The following is a 21,409-nucleotide window of genomic DNA, read 5'->3' as shown; positions in this document are numbered from 1 at the left end:
AAAGGAAGGAAATTCTGACATACGCTACAACATGGATGAACCTTGAAGGCATATATGCTAAGAGAAATAAGCCAATAACAAAAGGATGAATTCTGGCAGTATGATTCTCCTTAGATGACATACCTAAATAGTAAAATTCATAAAGACAGAAAGAATGGTGGTTGCCACAGGCAGGGGAGCAGGGGGGGTGGGATGGGGAGTTATTGTTTACAACAGACTTAATGCCACTTAACTATATACTTAAAAATGGTTAACTTTACATTACGTGTATGTTACCACTATAAAAAATAAACAAACAAATTGGGCCTCTCAGGTAGGAGGAGGATTCTGCCTGATAGTTAACATGCCGTTGGCTGGGATGGCAAACATGGTCTTGTGTATACTCCTCAGGATCTAGCCTAGATATTTTAGCAATGAATTATATCTTTCCAAAAAGGAGTTGAGATGACTTACACTAGAGGATAGGTCCAAGGCCAAAGCAAAGTCAGGATTACAAAAGGAGAAAGCAAAAATGTTCATCATAAGAGTTAACAACTACAGTTAATAATATTGAACACCAAATTTGACTCTGGATTTGTGGAGATACTGCAAAAAGAAAAGCGTTATGTCAGTGCTTGAATTATTGCCTCTCAGTTCCAAATTCACCTTTCATTTCTGCTCTGTGAAAACAGATCTGGGCCTTTTGAATATTCTTCCCTTGTCAGCTAGCATGATCTTAGGCTTTGTCAGTAGAGGGCGCTGGAGAGACATCACAGGAGGAAGGGACAATGCCTTTTGGTTCTAGTGGGCTTGCTGGGGCAGGGCCCTGCAGCATGTGAGGCTTCCCTATCGTGGGCTTCTGCAGCACAGATGGCTTCTCCAGCACCAGGCTCCTCCAGTGTGAGTGGCTCCTCCAGTGCCTGGCTCCAGAAGCACATGCAGCTTCTCCAGTGCTTGACAGCTATAGTATAAGGTGGCCAGCAGCTTCTCCTGGCACCGATCCTGGGTGGTTTTGCAGCAGAGTGCTTCCAGTTAGTTACTTCCCTGTGAACAGTTTCTCCAGCACTCCAGAGGGCAGATTTCCAGCAAGTTGTGCCAGAATAGTAGCACAAACACTTCTCTAAGAACCACGGTTGTGTCCTCCCCATCACAGTCTGTATCTCAGCCATGGGGCGTGTGGAGGTGGAGTGCTGTATCTCAGCCCTAAGGTTATTCGTTAAATGTGCTATGCCTATATTCTCTAGAGTTCACTTTATTTCCAAGTAGCCAATCCCTCATTACTCTAATCCCCTACTGCAGTTAATAATTCTTTATATTAAATTTAACCTGTTCCAATTATTGTTTTCCCTCTTGTGGCTGAGCCCACACTGATAGAGAATTTGATATCAGGCATGGTTCTGTGAAGCAAGAATGGGATCTGGGGATTGGCTTGGTTGGGCTCAGTGCCGAGCCCAATAAAAACAGGATGCTATCAATCCATGGCCTGTAGCGGCATCACAATAAATCAAACTATCACCGTGGCTAACTGCAATGAAATGCCAACTAAAGCACACGTCTTGGGAGCCCAGGTGGCTGCTGTGCTTGATTTTATGGTAGTAATGATGACTACAAACATTTTGATGTGGGATGGATCCTTTTGAGTGCCTGTGCACGCTTACAAAGAGAAAATGACAAACTCAGACCCATTAACTCTGAGAGCAAAGCACAGTATGAGAACCAGTGTCCATGATAGCCCTAAAAAATTCTCTTATTTCCAAAAACCAAACATAAAATTTAATTGTGTGACTTATTGAATTAAAATGAGTTTTTCATCTTTGTCAAGTTTCAACCACTGATTGGTTAAAGAACAGGATTCTGCAATTTGGAATGGGGACATCTGGTTGGACTCAGATGAAACTGACTATTTTGAATCCCCAAGTCACTCGGAGCCTCCTTTTACCAGTAGAAATAGTTTACCCTCCACAGGCCAGCCTTCCTCTATTTGAAAGTCCTGTGATAATCTCACTGAGAGGATACTTCTCTTAGTATTTCTATGCCCAACAAAGTTACCAGAAAACTACAGCAGCCAAAAAAGACAGGATAATTGAGGACACAGACTCTTCAGGAACGTAGGTTTGGGTCACTCCACCAAGTAAAGAACCCTAACCAGCTGAAGGCAGGGAAAATATGGAATGTGTTATGGAAGAAGGAAACCATAGCTAACAATTACAGAAACAAGAACTAGTAGCTTTGCTTAATGTCTAGATATCTGCCTGTTAAATGTGTTTATTTGTATCTGCTAACCACTTTCTTTTTCTCTCTCCTCATTTTTATTTCATATAGCAGTTAACTTGACAATTTAACCTTTATATAAGAGAACATTTCAGTGTGAGTGACTGAATTTGTGGCGTAATTAACAGCCAGTGATGGATATAATGACTCTTGGGACTGTTCAGCTGTTCATTCTGGGAAAAGGGTATAAAAACATCACTTTTAAGAATAGCTGTATCTTGTTAGGTAGAAATATAGTTGTACTGTTGTTGGATGGGAGCTCAAATGTGTGTAAAAAGGTGTATATGGAATCCAAGCAGTCAAAGGGATGAACTATTACAGTTATCAATTATTCTTCTCAGATCCAAATTCACTATTTTTGTCAGCTCTGTGAAAATGGATTCGGGCCATTTAATATTTTCCCTTCTGACAGTTGTCATGATATTAAGCTTTGTAGCTACAGGATGCTGAAGGGACACTACAGGAGGAAAAGGGCTTTGCTTCCAGTCCTGGTATGCATGCTCAACAGGCCTCTGTGGCATGCGTGGCTTTCTCTAGCACCAGACTCCTGCAATGCACACAGTTTCTGCAGCATCCAGCTCTTGTGATACACGGGACCAGCAGCACCCAGTGGCCAGTAGCTTCCCCTAGCATCCACCTTGGACAGTTCTGTAGCAGAGTGCTTTCAGTTAGACATCTCCCTACGAATAGCTTTCTCCAGCACTCTACAGGGCTGATTTGCAGCAGGTTCTGCCAGCGCATCATCACTGTAACTTCTCTGCCATTCAGTGAGCCACAGCTGTGTCATCTCCATCAAGGTCTGGATCCCAAGCCTGAAGTGGAGTGGGGACTGTTCCTTAGGGTATCTTAGCCCTATAGAGGGTGACTGATCCTTATACATGCTTTTCCTATACTCTTTAGAATTACCTTTATTCCTTACTAAGCAATCCCTTGTTACTCGAATCCCTTTTTATAGTAATTCTTTACATTAAACTTTCCCATCAGAAGATAAGGAAATGGAAAGTAAGAAGAGCCTGTTATTTGTCGCTTCTTTCTCACATAACCAAAATCATGAATCTCAGCCAATTCCCTGTGTACTTCTTAAGATAGACTGCAAGAACTCCTCTGTGCTACACACAAACAAAAAGAAGGGGTACTATTCATAGTAAGTTCCATTTGGGGAGGTTATTCCAGGCTAACTATGCTTTGATACATGTTTGTCTCAATGGGTTCATTATTCCTTTCTGATGATTATCTGCACATGTGCAGTGCTAATAAATATCTGGAATTTCAGATATGTGAAAATAATTTATTACCTTGGTACTGACCACTTACTGATGTAAGGTGATCTGGGATCACCTGTTAGCAACAAGAGCAAGAGAGACCATTTTATGCCACTGCTATGACAATACACAAAAAAATAAAAATCTATTTATACCTTAGGCAATATATTTTCAAAAGTTAGTCCAAGTGACAGAAAGACAACTAAATAGCCCACACAGTCCAATTGGAATATATGTAGGTTTAAAGTAGTATAATCCTTTTTAAGCACAAAATTAGTTTCTAAAGAATAAAACAGAATTTAGTTTTTAAAGAATGAATATTTATAACAATTTAACACTGATTTGGAATGACCAGTGAATCCAGATTTGCTTGATGATTAACACTTGGTTGATTGTTGATTTGAATATATCCTGGAATACAGCCATTTACTGAGATTTACCACGGCACCAGCTATTTTGCTAGGTGCTTTAACACAATCTCACAATAACTCATGAGGTAATTTTATTATTCTCATTTTGTAGATGAGCACCTAAAGCTTAAAGAGCTTAAGTGAAGTGTCTGAGGTCGCACAGCCTAAATGAATCTGTCTAACTCGAAAGCCCATGCTCTCCTCTCATGTACTGCCTTCCTAAGGCCCACACCCCAATGTATTTGAGGTGCTCTGTAAGTATGTAAAGACTTTCCGAGGGGTCCACGGGCATGGAGAGTCTTAAGAGACTCAATTAACTTTTTCTTGTAATCTTTCCTCAAACTGATCTGCCTAACAATGCGCCTGCAGTCAAAGTACCATCTGGTTTCTGTCGCCACATTCCTTTTTATACTAACCTTTTCCCCACTTTATAAATAAAAGCATACCTCTTACCCATTCAAAAAGGCAATCTGAAATACTGGGGTCAAACTGAACTCTAAAAAATCTCTATAGATGGCTTCCAATCCTCTGCTTTCAAAAAAATTGAAGGAGGGTGTAGACAATTTGTCAAGTTGATGGGATTTTGCTAAGTATCTCAGAACTGACTGACAATGTTATGAGAAACTCTTTCCATCCCTATCAATTTATTCATCGGAATAAAGTTTCTCAAGCTTACATTCATAAAGACGAAAAACAAATGAAATTGATGCTGAACTATGTCTCCTGGAAATAAATAAAATTAATTCATAAAGTAGGAAGGAAAAAGGCCTTTGTCTCATTAAGAGATGCATCTCCAGTAGAATTTTACTTTAACTAATTATTTATCAAAATTCATGTTTGTTTTTGATCAGTTACATACTAACAATTTTAACTCAATCTATATCAATTTTTTACATTAAATTTTGAACATATTTTTACTGCAAAGAGGTAAAATAGGATAAGCAATATTACTTAGGATTTATGCTAAAAAATTTTAGATGTCAACATAAACATATGAAAGGGATACATATATTTCTTTTCATTTGTTTGGGAGTAAAAAGCTTTAATATCATTGTTTCAAACAATTAAAGATCTTAAATATTTTGCCCTGATTTCACTCAAATTTTAGACAGAGATATCAGGCAAATGTTTATGGCCAATATTTTCACCAATAGCCACCACGTGAAAAGACAGATCAGTCTAATACTGGAAAATTAACAGAAATGAAAACTACTACTGCCAAAAAGATATAGGGCTACTTGAGAAAAAAGTCAAGGCACTCAGTTTGTCTTATTTGTTTTTGTTTCAATTTAAAGAACGTTAGTGTTAAATCTAAAAGGAAAAATAAGAAACTATAAATTATCTCAGCTTAAATAAGTGCATACTAGACAAAGAAAAAGATTTCTACAGAGTGACAGGAAGATGGAACTGTATTGATTCTCTAGGGTTGAAACATGTCTCAATCAAATTCAAATAAAATAGAGCAGAGCACCAAATCTGAGGAAGCTGTTAAGCTGTGGGGAAGGGAGACACTTAACACCATTAATCACAAGCAGAAAGACAGATGGGTAAGAATAACTGAAAGTGGCACCGCCACTGGGTTCCCTAAGAGCAGGAGCCAACAATGTGGGGACTCTAAGTTCCCTGGACATACTATGTTCTTTCCTGCCTCTTGTCTTGGTCGACTCTGCTAGAGTCTTTACCTAGCATGACCTCCCATGACCAATCTCTCTGGCTCTTCTTTCAAGATGCCAATCAAACGTCACATTTCCTATTAGTAACAAATAATAAAACTTTTATTTTAATTCTCAAAACTTCTTTTTAAAGATATCTCCATATTGTAGGAGATTATAAATCACTGGTATAATAAATGGAAAAGACTTTTTAAGCACTGTGAAACCAGATTCTAGAAAGGACATATTCCATTGTGGTCACTTAAAATTTATTTAGCTCAAAGAAGTCAGTGACCCTTAATCTTTACATATTATATTTCTGATGCAAGTTATTATGCTATGTCAGTAATTAATGTGTGTCAGAATTTGGTAAGACAAGTTTAAAAAATCTGGGAAAAGTCCTAAGCCTATCTTGTCTCATGATGTTCTTTCGGACTTTTCTCCTAGTACACAGTATTTATGCTATGGTCACTTTGAGAAAAACATACACAAAAAAGCATAATTAAGAGTAATGATCTCCATGGAAGATTATTCACACATGAAAAAAAGTGATGCCAAAGCATAGCTAACTTAAGGGTGCATGAGTGTGTAGATAGGTCTGTCTGTCTTTTTATCTACCTATCAATCTATTAACTAATTTATGAATCTAAACTGGACTTTCTAATCTCAAATTTCAAGACTAAATGCTATTATAACATCCCTGAAATTTCACTCATTCATTTTCGTTCTCTCACTTTTGATTCATTCATGTTATTACTGTTCCTCTATTTTGGAAATTACTTTGGAAATAGTGACAAAGAAAGACTTTTTATAATGAAATCTACCAGTGCAGTGGAAGTTCCCAAACGTGAAAATGCTTGGGCTTTTGACCTTAGACAAACACAATTACGAACAAGTTTTCGTGTTTTAGTTAAATAAGGAAAACAAGGCAATACAAACCCAGGCACCAAATGTGCCACATTTATTAAAGTGTGTGTGTTTCTGGATGAGGGAGAGTAAATTTTCTAACTGCATTAAGAAGTAAGATAGTATTTAGAAGCCATGAGAATAAAAAAAAGAAGTGATTTGTAACATATCCTTAGGGATCTTGAATTTCATTTCACAAATACACCTGTGCAAGGGTGTATAAAATATTCAGATTCACAGACCCGTATAATTCAATAGAGGAAAAGTGTATTTTCTAAATGTAAGCAAAACATATGCCATCCTGCAGTAAAAACTGGGAAATACTCCAATTTTAGGGAAATTGGTGGGATGTCAAGTGTAATTTATATACACATACTGGTGGTAATCATTGTACAGTCATTGTTATTAAATTGATGAGAAAATTAGTCACCTTTTCTTAAGAGTGGTTAAAAAAATCTTTAATTTTTATCATTTTTTGCGTCCCACAAACTAATATATAGGCATCAGAGTCACTAAAATACCTCCATAGCCTGGGCTAAGCGTTCTTCTAGTGCCATGTAGGTGAGGAACTGAGGATCCACATAGGAAATAGCTTCAGCAACGCCTAGTCCATCCGCAAAGCCATCAAACAGACTGAAAAAAAAAATACAACTATGATTTGGGAAATCTTTATGGTGAAAACATAATTAACACACCAATAAGACAATAAACACACTACAAGCAGAAAACCTTACAATGTTTTAATATAAATCTTGTGGGTTAAGAGGTAGGAAGAACTCCACAGAAAAGTTAAATTCTAGGCATAAGGAATTAAGATAACACTACCTCTCCCAATAGTCTGCCACACTCACGGCAAAGTTTGCAGGACAACCCTCTTTTAACGTTTCTAGTTCTAACTGAGGACTGCTTAAGGCTGAGATAATGGTAGTACTTTTTCTTTCCTAATTCTTTCCCATATATTTCCCCTTCTGTTTATTTTAGTTTCCAATCTAAATTTAGGTGAGAACATAATAAAGAGAATTATTGATTTATTTTAATTCTATCATTAGTCAAAGCCTCTTTTTCTTCTCTTGCCCTGTATTCCTTAATTACTTTGGGCTTGAAGATACTTTACTTTCTCAAGTTTTTCTCATTAATCTCTCTCTAATTCTTCTAAGAACCAGGCATCCTCCATTATTATTCGGCTATAAAAATATTTAACTCCTAACTGCTCATTTTCATAATTTTTTTCTAAAGGATTATAAGCCCCTTGAAGTAAAATATGTCTTATTCTGGTCCTAATCTCCTTTCTCAATCCCTAAACATACAGAGATTCCTCCTTTTCCTCAAGTGTTGGAAGTATGAAGTATTTCAAAACGTGGAAATTCTAAGTGTATCTTCAGTCCTCTTCTTTCTAATCTTGCTCCCTTGGAAACTGCATTCCAGTTCATGTTGTCAATCATCCTCTCTGCAGGTACCTCTAGACCTCCACCAAATTCCAAACTGCCTCTTGAGCTCTTTTTCTTTTTTTTATTAAAGATTGGCACCTGAGCTAACAACTGTTGCCAATCTTCTTTTTATTCTTCTTTTTTTTTTTTCCTGCTTTTGGTCCCCAAATCCCCCAAGTACACAGTTGTATATTATAGTTGTGGGTCCTTCCAGTTGTGGCATGGCGGATGCTGCCTCAACGTGGCCTAATGAGCGGTGCCATGTCCACGCCCAGGATCCGAACCGGTGGAACCCTGGGCCGCCGAGATGGAGCATGCGAACTTAACCACTCGGCCACAGGGCCAGGCCCCCTCTTGAGCTCTTGAACTGAATTTTTAGTTTTCTATAGGGCACTTTACCTCAATGAACTTCCACCATCTCAAATCCAAGATCTCCAAAAGAGAGCTTATTTTGTTTACCTAAAGGCAAATGTCTGTTGACTTCCAAGTTCCTATCAGAACTTGAATATCAGTCAGAAAAATCCACAGTTACACAAGATAGCTCAAAATAGTTTTGATATCAACCTTTGTGCCATCATTAAAATTACAAATCTACTGCCAAGAGGTAACAGAAGTATTCTTATGAATATAGTAGAGCTTAGTAGTATCTAGAAATCAGCAGATATCACATGGTACCTAGGAACAGTCATTCTCATTCAATCACAGATTTTAGAATTAGAATTAAAACTCGGAATTAGTGAAGCCAGCCTCCCTTGCAATACTAGAACTCCTTCATCTAGCAATGAGATGCAGTGCAGAGAGGAAGAGCCCTGGAGTCAGTCAGATAGGGATTTAACTTCACATTTAACTGTCATGGTTAAACAATGTGAAAAATTTATTTAACTGTTACTCTGTTTCTTCACCTGTCAAACAAACTAAATGAGTAGATGCACACTGGTGCCTGGCACAGAGATGGCACAAGAGTGGACATTCAAGAAACAGGAGAACCATTCCCTGTATGCAGAAACTACGCTGTTTTCTAAGGTGGTACGCGCTATGGGCCGGTGTGGGAGAGCCCTGTCAGAAGTTTGAAACTCACATGGAGCAAGTGCTCTAGTTCTACCTGCCAAAGAACACAAACTACATCCACTTTCCCTAGGCAGAAAACTCCTTCACATGGTTAGAGTTAACTATCTCCCAGTAATTCTTTTCTTCTCCAGGCTAAACAGATCTAGACGTTCAGTGCATGATATCTGCTGGTAATTTGGTCACTGTGAAATAATCAGCTAATATTAAAAATTCTAGTATCACTCATTTGGAAATCACCACGGTAATAATTGTTTCAGACAAAAATCACTGACAATACTAAAACTAGTGGATGGAAGTTTGATAGTTTGAGAAGAAACAGGTCATTTACATAGTCTCAAGCCATGTTCCCACTAGATGCCTATTAACTCGAAAGGGAAAAATGGCAAGCATACGTGAAGAAATGTGAAAGATAACACCTTAACCAAGTGATCAGAGCTAACACCACCAGTAATGGGACAGTTGAATATCATGAGCTTTCTGATACAAACTAAGAAGAACAAACATCACTTCTATAGTGTTCCTACTGAAAATCTGTAACTTGAATTTAATCACGACATCAGACAAATCCGACCTAAGGGACATTCTACAAGATAAATGGCCTGTACTTTTCAAAAATGTCAAGGTTATGAAAAACTGAGGAAATATTCCAGATTAAAAGAAACTAAAGAAACATGTTAACTAAATGTAATGAGTGGTCCTTGATTGGACCAAAAAAAATTTCTCTAATGGCACTAGTGGGACAACTATAGACATTTGAATAAGGTCGGTAGATTAGATAATAGTACTGCCTCAGTGTTAATTCCCGATTTTGAAAATTTCACTGTGTGATGTAAGAAAATGTCCTTGTTTTTAGGAAATTCATTCTAGACTCTTAATAGGTAAAGAGGCATCATGTTTTGTTTGTAACTTACTCATAAATGGGTCAGAAACAAAATACCATAAATATAAAGAAAGGAAAAAGAATAAGACAGTTGTGGTAAATGTTAATATTTAGGGAATCTTAATGAAGGATATATGAGAATTCTTTGTACTATTTTTGCCACTTTTCTATAAGCCTGAAACAATTTTAAAATAGTTAAAATTCTATTATTAAACCATGGTTATATCCATACAGAATGAATTTCTCACAATCTCATTAGGTTAATAACTATACCCCCAATTTCTTAAAGATAGAGAGGTTAAGTAGTTATCAAAGAATAACTAAATGGTATAGTTTGGATTCGTCTAAATCTAAAACCCCTATTTCTCCACATCAACGCCTATCACGCCAATCTATGAGACACTCCCTGGGTATTCTACAACAGTTCTGTGACTGCATCAAAACAAATCAACAGGGGCCGGCCCCGGGGCCGAGTGGTTCACGCGCTCCACTTCAGCGGCCCAGGGTTTTGCTGGTTCAGATCCTGGGCGCAGACATGGGACCACTTGTCAGGCCAAGCTGAGGTGGCATCCCACGTGCTACAACTAGAAGGACCCACAACTAAAATACACAACTATGTTCTGGGGGGATTTGGGGAGAAAAAGCAGAAAAAAAAAAAAGTTGTCAGCTCAGGCACCAATCTTTAAAACAAACAAACTTTAGATAGAGGACTTTTTCCATTTTCATTTAAACTAAAATAAAGAACCAAAAAGCTTTTTTTCCTAAGTAGTAGCAAAACTGAAAAAAAAAAATGTGTCAAATTTTGCCTTTAGAGGTAAGAATTGCTGCTGTTTGCACTGACTTTTCCTTTTAGTTGTCAAAATGACGTGTTATTTTAATATGAAAATCAAATTGTATTTTCACTTTAGCAACTTTTAGCTATTGCTGCATAAATTAATATAGTACCACATAAGGAAATAATGAAGTGTTGCCATATCTAGATAAAATCCAAAACAGTAACCTTCAAAACTTTGGGCTTAACGTTACAAATCGTCTATCTGATAAGGGGATAATGCCCAAAATATATAAAGAACTCATCAACTGAACAACAAAACAAACAACCCAATTAAAAAATGAGCAAAAGATCTGAACAGACATTTTCCCAAAGAAGATATACAGATGGACAACAGGCACATGAAAAGATGTTCAACATCACTCATTATTAGGGAAATGCAAATCAAAATCACAATGAGATATCACCTCATGCCCGTCAGAATGGCTATAATTAACAAGACAAGAAATAAGTGTTGGAGAGAATGTGGAGAAAAGGGAACCCTCATACACTGCTGGTGGGAATGCAAACTGGTGCAGCCACTATGGAAAACAGTATGGAAGTTCCTCAAAAAATTAAGAACAGAACTGCCATATGATCCAGCTATTCCACTTCTGGGAATTTATCCAAAGAACACAAAAACATGAACGCAAAAAGATATATGAACCCCTATGTTCACTGCAGCATTATTCACAATAGCCAAGATGTGGAAACAATCTAAGTGCCCATTAATGGATAAATGGATAAAGAAGATGTGGTATATATACACAATGGACTACTACTCAGCCATAAAAAAAAGATGAAATCTTGCCATTTGCAACAACATAGCTGGACCTTAAGAGTATTACGCTAATCGAAATAAGTCAGATGGAGAAAGTCAAATACTGTATGATTTCACTTATAAGTGGAAAATAACAACAACAAACACACACATAGATAGATACAGAGATTAGATTAGATTGGTGGTTACCAGAGGGGAAGAGGGTGGGAGGAGAGTGAAAGGGGTAATAGGGCACATGTGTACGGTGATGATGGTAATTAGTTTTTGGTGGTGAACATGATGTAGTCTACACAGAAATCGAAATATGATGTACATGTGAAATTTATATAATGCTATAAACCAATGTGACCTCAATAAAAAACAACAAAAAAACAACTTTGGTCTTAAAACCAACGCTAAAATGTTTTCCATATTAAAAACAATACTACTTTGAAGCTCCCCAAATTTTGGGGCAAACAGCAATGTCTTTAAAAATCTTAATGCAACGGCCATATTCATAAGGATTATCAATAATTAGAATCTACAATAAAAGTTTTCAAATTTAAGTTAAAATTATACTCAGTAAAGCATACTACTTTATTACTTTACTATTACATTTTTACTTTATTACAATTACTCCAAATTTTTATGTGGAAGAATTTTTTTGAAAGTGATTTAGAAATATATATCAAGATCTTAAAGAATATCACAGCTATCAGTTATGTCACCTCTATTAATCTGTCTTAAAGAAATAACCTGAAGTACAGAACAAATTTTATGGGAGGGGGAACTTCATCGCACTATTTCAATGGGGAAATGATCAATTAAATTTTAGCGCATCTACATAAAGGATGGAGCATCTACACAATGGAGCTGTAAAAAATTATTTTTACACAATTTTGAAAATGTGCAAAAGAAAAAATTTCCTCATAAGCAACCATAATTGCCTCCCAACATGCACAGAAGATGCTGAAAAGATGATTCTGTTATCTGCTGAGCACTCTGAGGAATGACTTTGCATAATGGAGAGAGAAGACATCAGAATTAAGAAGTTCGGTCAGACGGTAAAGGGCAGATGGAAGAGAGGAAGGAAAAGCTGGGGAGGGGGTGCATCAAGATCAGCAAGACTAGGACTGAGTGAAGCCACTGACTTTCCATGTTTAGGAAGCCAGAAAATGGGTTTTGGAGAACGAGAATGTTTAAGATGGAATTACAAACTGTTTGTGTGGCTATGATAAAATCCCACCTCTACTTCCACAAAAGGGTCAGTAAAAGTCTGCTCTGCACATATAATTTTGTTTTCCCTTGGGGAGTTTATAATAGGAAATGCTAAGGAGGATTTCAAGATGTTGAGTTTTGTGCCTAGAAGAATGTGGAGAAGCACAAAGAAGTAGCTACGCATACAGAAAGAGAAACTAAAGACACAAAAACCCTTAAAAATGTAAGTTCTAGAAACCTGTAGAGTTATTAGGGAATACGAATGAGTTTTTGTTATCTCTATTTTTCTAAATTTTCTGTAATGGAATTTTAGCTGGAAAAACAAGACAAAATCTTAAAAATCTACCTGTGTAGAGATGGAAACAAGGGTTGTACCAAGCCATGTTTTTTCCAGAAAAAGTAACAAAAAGGGGTCAGTTGGAAGAAACATCCTTTCTGTATCTCAGTAATTAGCTGCTTCCAAAGGACTACTGCACACTTGAAAGCTAAGTCTAACTTTGTAAATCACAAGTTAAATTCTGACCATTATATCATGAGACATAATTCTGTAATCCACTTAATTTATCTAATACTTTTAGTTGAAGTTCACTACTCCTCGTCGGGATAAATTTAATACTTTCAACATCTCTAGGAAGGTACAATTAAATTTTCCATATTTTGTTCAGAGAAAGAAAATTTTATACTTAGGATTCTTCTGATTCAATCACGGATTTTGAAATTTTTCAAGTATCACCAATGGACTGCATATACCAATGCACCAATCACACCAATGGACTGCATATACGGTGATGGCAGTCCCATAAGATTAGCACCAAACAGCCTAGGTGTGTAGTAGGCTATACTATCCAGGTTTGTGTAAGTGCATTCTATGATATTCACACAAGGACGAAATCACCTAATGACGCATTTTTCAGAACGTATCCCTGTCATTGAGCAACGCATGACTGTATTATCTTTTTTTTTTTTAAGGATTATACTAAGTGCTATATTTAGCAAATAAAGCTAAATTTAAAAGTCAGAAACCTCAAACCATGAGTATAGAAATAACTAGGATATAAGGTGAGCTTAAAGAGCTAAAAGTCAAAGAAGAAAAAGGTCACTGACTGGAATAAGTAGGAAGGAGTCCATGTGGGAAACGACATCTAAAATGAGCATTGAAGATGAAAACCAACAGATGGGAAAATCAGAACACTTCTTAGCTATCAGAGATTCAGCTTTCACAATGGAGAATCACGAGCAAATTCTACTGAATGAACAGCTAAGCATGGTAATGTGCTTCATACACACCTCCAGTCCACATCTAAGTCTTCACTCACACTGGAGTCATCCTCAAGGTTATTGTTGCCATCCAACATGAACGCTTCTGGCTGTGCAAATTCATTGGCGGGCTCATTTCCCTCATCACTGCTGCTTTCATTGACTTCATTGTACTGTAACCAAGGAATTTCCCCCTCTTCCAAGGATGTGTGTTCCCTAATACAAACATTTTAAGGGAAGAAAAAATAGTATTTTAAAACACATCATAAAATTTTCTTTAAAGAGTTCTATATAGTGCAAGTAGATTCTTTATTCATTGAGTTCTAAACTCTCGGTACTTACATGATTCTAAAAATATGTTGTCTTCATTTGTAGAATTATGTAAAAGGGAAGCAAATTTGTTATAGGGTCATATGTATATAGAAATAGCTCCTAATTATGTAAGAACCTATTTGAGATATGAATTATCTATGCCCCTATATTTCCTCTTTTTGAAGGAGAAAAATAAAAATTCATCTTAGACAACTCGCGAATTTTTAAACACTGCTCTCAGTAGTTTCTCTTCACAGTTAAAATAAAATCCAAATTCCTCAGTCTGGCTTACAAATCCCTACATAATACATGCTTTCTCCTCAGCCCTCTTCTCCGACTGTTACCTCTCACCACTCTTTTGCCCATTTACTACACTCATACTATTCTTTCTACTCTTGGAACACATGGAGACGGTTTCCACTTTGGGGTCATTTCCTCTACCTGAATGTTCTTTCACCGGATTTTTGCATAGTCATTCCCTTCGTGAATTTCAGGTCAGAGCAACTGTTATCTGCTCAGAGGCCTGCCTTGGCCACTCATTTTAAGTAGCTCTCCAGTCACTGGCTACCACATCACTGATTATTTTCATTGTAGAACTTACTTTTACTTACAGTTTCTTATTTGTTTATTATCAGTCTTTCTCCTACTAGAAAATAAGCTCATAGGATCAGGGACAGACAAATGAGTGGTACGGGTAAAGAAAATAAGGAACAGATAAAAGAAGCATTTCAAAACAATAAGGAAAAGGATTATTCAATAAATGACACTGGGACAACAGAGTATCCACCTGGAAGGAGGGAGATTAAATCTATATGTCATTATTTACCGTTAAATAAATTCCAGAGCCACTTTTAAAAATGCATAAGCACCAGCCCCCACCAGTAAAACAATGAAAGTCCTAAAAAATCATGAGAGAAATTTTTACAAAAATCTCAGCATCATTCTACGTATGATGCAAAACCTTGAAGCTATAGACAGACAGACTGTTAAATTTTACAACATACACGTTAAAGAAAACACTCATGGAAAAGTCAAAACACCAAAAATTTGGACACAAGGATCAAATTGAGAAAAATTAACTATAATACATGAGAAAGAAAAGGCATTTCAAGGCTGCAATGAACTGAACAAAAGATAAGAATTCTGTTTTTATGAAATTTTAAATAACAAACTATACTCGTAGGATTTTAATTCATTTTATTTAACAGAAAATACCTTTGAGTTATATCAAAAGGATATATCAAAGGGTTAAAAATTAGAGCATACTCTTGGCAGAGCTGAATTTTAGTTTGAGTTTTAAGATGAGAAATAATGTTATACAACAATTTATGCATTTCAACTTTAACAGCAGATTAGTACTCATTCTAACATGCAAATTCAGTTTCCATTAATGAAAGAGATGTAGACAATGTTCACCCATAAGAAGCAATGCATTTTAAATAGAGAAACAGTATCTCTTACTATACCTAAACTCATAAATGTTTCTTTAATTTCAGATCCTAAACTACACTGCAGAATAACAGGTTTATAAGATTTACTATCCAGTATAGCCAGTCCAGTAAAATCAGAGAAATTAGCATAAACATATACTTATTTTGTTAAAGTTTTAATGTCTAATATATAGATAGTGGATGTTTTCCTTTCATGCATCATAATTAGGTCCAATGAAATCTTAAACTCCAAATGGATTTAAAATACAAAATAAAATGAAAAATTCCTAAGATCTGCTGCTATTCCTAAGCAACAGATCTTTGTTCACACCTTCATGGTAGCACTTGGCACACTGTATTGTAATTCTTCTGGTGACTCACTTGTCTCCTCCTAGACTGGGAGCTTCTCAAGGGCATACATACATACATACCCCCTTAACAAGTGCTGGGCACATAATAGGTACTCTTGCTGTATGTGTTGCAAATGTAATCATAAATCCTTGAAAAACAATCTTTTAAAAAACAAATAACTTAGAGATTAAACCTGGAACAGTCCTTGGAAATTTTTGTTATTTTTAATATACTCCTACCAAAAAATACATTTCTTTTTTTTATTATACAGACATCAAAATGACTAAGTTACTCTATATTTCAAATATATAACATAAACGTCAAACATATTGGTGAAAATGATTCAGTATAAGAAATAAATATTCATTTATGGGTTTTTTTAAATTCAAAGCAGAAGAAGACTAAAATAAGAAATCATTCTGAATCTAAACAATTTATAACATATCATTAATATTTTTTTACTATATAAGCAATTCTTGACTACATGTTTTGCTTAAACATTTGATTCTATCTTTAATGATTCATTATAACACAGTTATAGATACAGAAAATAAGTGGTACATAGCATATGCTTTCAACATGCTACATAAAGCTGATATAAATTCCTACTGTTTAACACAAAATTTACCAGACTCGAAGAGTGGGACTGTGCTGGGCCAGAGTTGGCTTGATAACATAACAAAAAGCATTTTGCCCTTAAAAAAAAAAAAAAAAGATGCTGGGGCCAGCTCAGTGGCATAGTGGTTAAGTTCGCACACTCTACTTTGGCAGCCCAGGGTTCACAGGTTTGGATTCCAGGTGCAGACCTACACACCACTCAACAAGCCATGCTGTGGTAGCATCCCACACACAAAATAGAGGAAGACTGGCACAGATGTTAGCTCAGAGCCAATCTTCCTCAAGCAAAAAGAGGAAGATTGGCAACAGATGTTAGCTCAGGGCCAATCTTCCTCACCAAAAAAAAAAAAGAAAGAAAGAAAAAAGAAAAAAGATTTTGAACAATAGGGTCAAAAGTGCCTTTCTGCAGTGGAGAAGTTTCCATGTTCTGCTTCTCAGCAGGCTGGGGTTTGCCGGTTCAGACCCCGGGTGTGGACATGGCACCGGTTGGCAAAAGCCATGCTGTGGTATATGTTCCACGTATAAAGTGGAAGAAGATAGGCATGGATGTTAGCTCAGGGCCAGTCTTCCTCAGCAAAAAGCGGAGGATTGGCACTACTTTGCTCAGGGCTAATCTTCCTCAAAGAAAAAAAAAAAAGCCTTTCATTTTGTGTAGCTAACAGAAACAAATATCCCCATGGGAATGTAAGCATATAATGTAAGTTGAAATGCTTCAAAAACCTTGAAAACATTTAGAGCAGTATCTCAGTCTTCTTTCTCTCTCCCTGTAGGCTACAGTGTTACCTCAAAGCTTCAGATAAATAGACTGTTGGTCCCTTTATGATTAAAGATTCCTATTTCTCAATAACAGAAACTAAATTTAATAACATTACATGAATAGCAGTATTAAAATTATTAAAATGCATTAATAAACTGAGTATTTTAAAGAAATTTCCATTAAAAGTTTTAAAATATGCCATCATATAATCATGCATCATAGAATTTTCTGAGAAATGAAGAAAATGAAAGGCAAATAAATCAAATTAAAGAACTGAAACCACTAACTACAGTACTCTGATTTTATAAATCTGAGTGGCTTCCTTTAGCTAATAAATCAGCAATTCAAGTATCTTTTATTTGCAGCACAGAATTTTAAATCTCTGAGTTAATATCAACATTTTAAAGGGCTGAGCCTTTCATAAAATAATCTAACTATATTATAAAAAATTTATTTTTAAAATCCTAGAGAATGTAATAAACATTCCTAACTGCTATTTAACGAACTGGTTTTCATTTTATAACTCAAGACATATGTAAGTAGTTGCTAAGATTTAGGTATAAGCTCATTTTTAATACTTCTAATTGTATAGTAAATTTTTAAGATTTCAAATCCCTATCTTGGAGATGAAGAACAAAGGAAAGTAACTGAAATTTGAATTAAGAGTCAAAAAGCCAAAAGGGAATTAAGCTTACAAAATCATGCCATCCAGTCACAAAGATAGAATCCCAGAACTTAATCTGAAGAACTGTTCCTTTATTCTAATAAATTTAGTGTTAACAGGAAAGGAAAAATATTTGTTAAAGTTTTATTAAAAATTTTTAAGAGTATTTACATAAAAAGTTTGCAAAGTCACCAGAATAGCTGGAAAAGCCCAAAGGAAAATACACAAGTGTGATGTTACTAATTTAACTTTAAATTCAAAAATATAAATCTCAAATGGACACTAAGTACCACCCCGCAATTATTCAGTGTTTACCTATTAAGTTTGCTGTCCAGCTCTCTGAAAGCCTATTTCCCATCTTTTCTTCTTTCCTTAAATTTCACAATCTTTCTGTCCTCTCCAACTCTCAACATCTAGTAACAATGAGAATACTGAAGTTACCAAATTCATCTTTTCTTCTACCAGCAAATCTACAGATTCATCTACACTTGTATCTCTGTACTACCTTCCCACCAGTTACAACGGAAGAGTCTCTGTCCTAAAGGCCCTCTCCTTGAGATCTGGATCCTAACCCTCCTCATCTTCTCAAGGACTTCATCTTTCCTATAATTATTAATCACTCTCTTCTGGAACATTCTATAAGCAAAGAATCATGTTTCTAGTTTGGGAGGGGTAAAGACAAACACTCTTCTAGGTCAAACATCTACCTATGGCCACTGTCCTTTTGTAAAGAAATGGGAACAGTGACTGTCTCCACTTTCTCACCTTCAATTATCTTTATTTTTTAACTTTTTCCCCAAATATTTTTGCAAAATATACACAATCTAAGTTACAAAGCACACTATATTGAACATCCGTAAACCCACCACCCAAATCAGGAACTAGGATATTACCAGTGACTAGCATACATCTTGTGCTCTATACCTATCCTATCCCCTTGGCCTCACCCCTGCCCCTAACCCCGAGAAAAGCACTATTCTTGATGATGCTGTTGTTCCATTGCTTTGTGAAAGAAGTTCTCACTATTTCTGTGTACTTAAACAAGATATTTATTTCAGCTTGTTTTTAAGCTTTATGAAATAGCACAGACATTATTTTTCCAGGAATGGTTGTTTTCACTCAGCATTGTATCTCTAAGATTCATCCACATTTTTGCACGTAACTGTGGCTCATTCATTCCCAGTGCTGTATAATACTCCACATATGAATACACCACTAATGTTCTTATTAATTAATATTTGAGTAATATCCAGTTTTATAGCCTTCATGAAATGTACTGCAATGAACATTCCTGTGCACAACTCCTGGGCCATAAGAGAAAGTTTCTCCAGAGTTTATACCTAAAAGTGGAATAGCTGGGTAGTCTACCAAACAGATGTTAAAATTATTACATAATTTTAGTGAATGTGACATAGTTCATACCTCCACAAGCAGTGTGTAAGAACTGATTCATATCCTCCAAAACAGCTGACATTGTCAAATTTCCTAATTTTTGCTAATCTAATGGGTGGGTAAAAAATGATACCTCCTTGTGATCATAATGATTTAAGTGTCTTTTGATATTTTTATTCACCATTAATATTTCCCCTTCAATGAATTACCTGCTCAATGTTTTGATCATTTTGCAGTTCGACTGTCAGGTTTTCTTACTGATTTCTAGGAGTTCGTTATACATTCTGTACATTAAGACTTTAGATTCTACAAATATATTATTCTAGTTTGTTTCTTTTCTTTTCAGTTCCTCTTCTTTTTATATCTTTTTGCTTTTTACTGTTTTCTCACCATGCCATGCTAACTACAGCCTCTGTCACAATGGTTATAGAAATGGTACCAGTGAGCATCCTTGTCTTGCTTTCTGACGTTAAGGGGAGAATTTTTTAATGCTTCCTTATTGAAAATGATTTCTATTGATTTTTTTGTAGTACTTTTTATGAAGTCAAGAAAATTCTGTTCTAATACTAGTTTCTGAGTTTCTATCATGATAAGGTGTTGAACATTACTAAGTGATGTTTTTCTGTATCTACACAATCTATCATATGAATTTTCTCTCGTATTCTGCTAATGCGGTGAATGACATTGACAGGTATTCCTTGTGAAACTACCTTGGCATTTCTGGAATAAACTCAGATTGGTAACTGAGTTTTATCTTTAAAAAAAAATACACTTACAAATTCAGATTTCCAATAATTCTGTTTAAGATTCTGACATGTATTTTAACGAATGAAATAGGCTTATAATTTTCTTCACATACTCTTTTCGTATCAGGCTTTTATACTGGCCCTATTAGAATGACTGGAGAAATAGTTCTTCTTGTATTCTCTCAGAGAGTGAAGTGATATGATCCTTAAAGGTTCAGTGTAGGAGAACTCAGCTCGAAAACCATCTAGTTCAGTTGTTTTCTCCACGGGAAGATTTTAAACCGTTGATTACATATCTGTGATAGTTACAGTAGTATTCAGGCTTCCTATTTCTTCTTAAGTGAGTTTTGGTAAATTCTATTTTTCTAGGAATTTGTCAATTTCTTCTAAGTTTTCAAATTCACTGGTACAAAGTTTACTGTACTTTTAGTCCATCCTATCTTTACTGTATGTGTAGCTGTATCCATTTTTGTATTTCAGTATTATTTGTGCCTTGTCTTTATTTTCTTGTTCACTATCCAAGTGGACTGTCTGTTTTTCTTAATCTTTTTAAAGTATCAACCTGTGATTTCTTTGATCTTCTCTATTCTGTTTTTTAATTCACTGACTTTCGCTTTTCTAATTCTAATTCTTATTTTCTTTGTTTATTGCAATATTCCTTTTGCTATTTTAAGTTAAACGCATAGCTCCTCCATTTTCAGCTCTTCTTCTTTTCTAACATAAGTACTTATAAAGATAAATTTCCCTTTAATACCAATTTCACTGCATCCCACAAATTTTGATTGGTGGTATTTTCACTATTGTTGAGTTACGAACATTTTAAATTTCCATTATGATTTCTTCTTTGTCCTAGTGGTTACTTAGAAAGATGAATAATTTAATGTTACTGGGTTTTTTAAAATTTCTATTTATTTCTAAAGTTAATGGCAGTATGGTCAGAAAATACAGTGTGCAGGACAGTGATTCTCTGAAATGTGTTAGTCTGTGTTTTGTAGCCTATTACATGTTCAGTTTTTGTATGTTTGTGTATCCCACAGGATGGAGTGTCCATTAAACCATATTTAAATGAGTTATTCAAATCTGCTAAAGATAGATGAATTTGTTTATATCTATGAATTATTAGTAATTAAAAAAGCTATTTAAAAATTCCCCAATATGACAATAAATTTGTCAGTATTCTCTAGTTTGGTTAAATGGATTTATATATTTTGAGTCTACTTTATTAGGTGCATTCAAGT

At 35.6% G+C, this 21,409-nt stretch overlaps 1 protein-coding gene across 1 annotated transcript in view; it reads right to left on the bottom strand.

The window, feature by feature from the left end:
- Positions 1-21,409, bottom strand: part of PJA2 (praja ring finger ubiquitin ligase 2) — a 71,743-nt gene that overhangs the window by 11,415 nt on the left and 38,919 nt on the right. The window contains exons 6-7 of the mRNA XM_014843188.3: positions 13,932-14,117; positions 7,002-7,113 (exon numbers count right to left, since the gene is read on the bottom strand). Coding sequence (XP_014698674.1) covers positions 7,002-7,113; positions 13,932-14,117 — 298 coding nt within the window. The remainder of the gene's footprint in view (positions 1-7,001; positions 7,114-13,931; positions 14,118-21,409) is intronic.

Source organism: Equus asinus, chromosome 9 (genome assembly GCF_041296235.1).
Source record: "Equus asinus isolate D_3611 breed Donkey chromosome 9, EquAss-T2T_v2, whole genome shotgun sequence".
Taxonomy (NCBI): Eukaryota; Metazoa; Chordata; class Mammalia; order Perissodactyla; family Equidae; genus Equus; species Equus asinus.
This window is presented reverse-complemented; position numbering and strand designations above follow the sequence as displayed.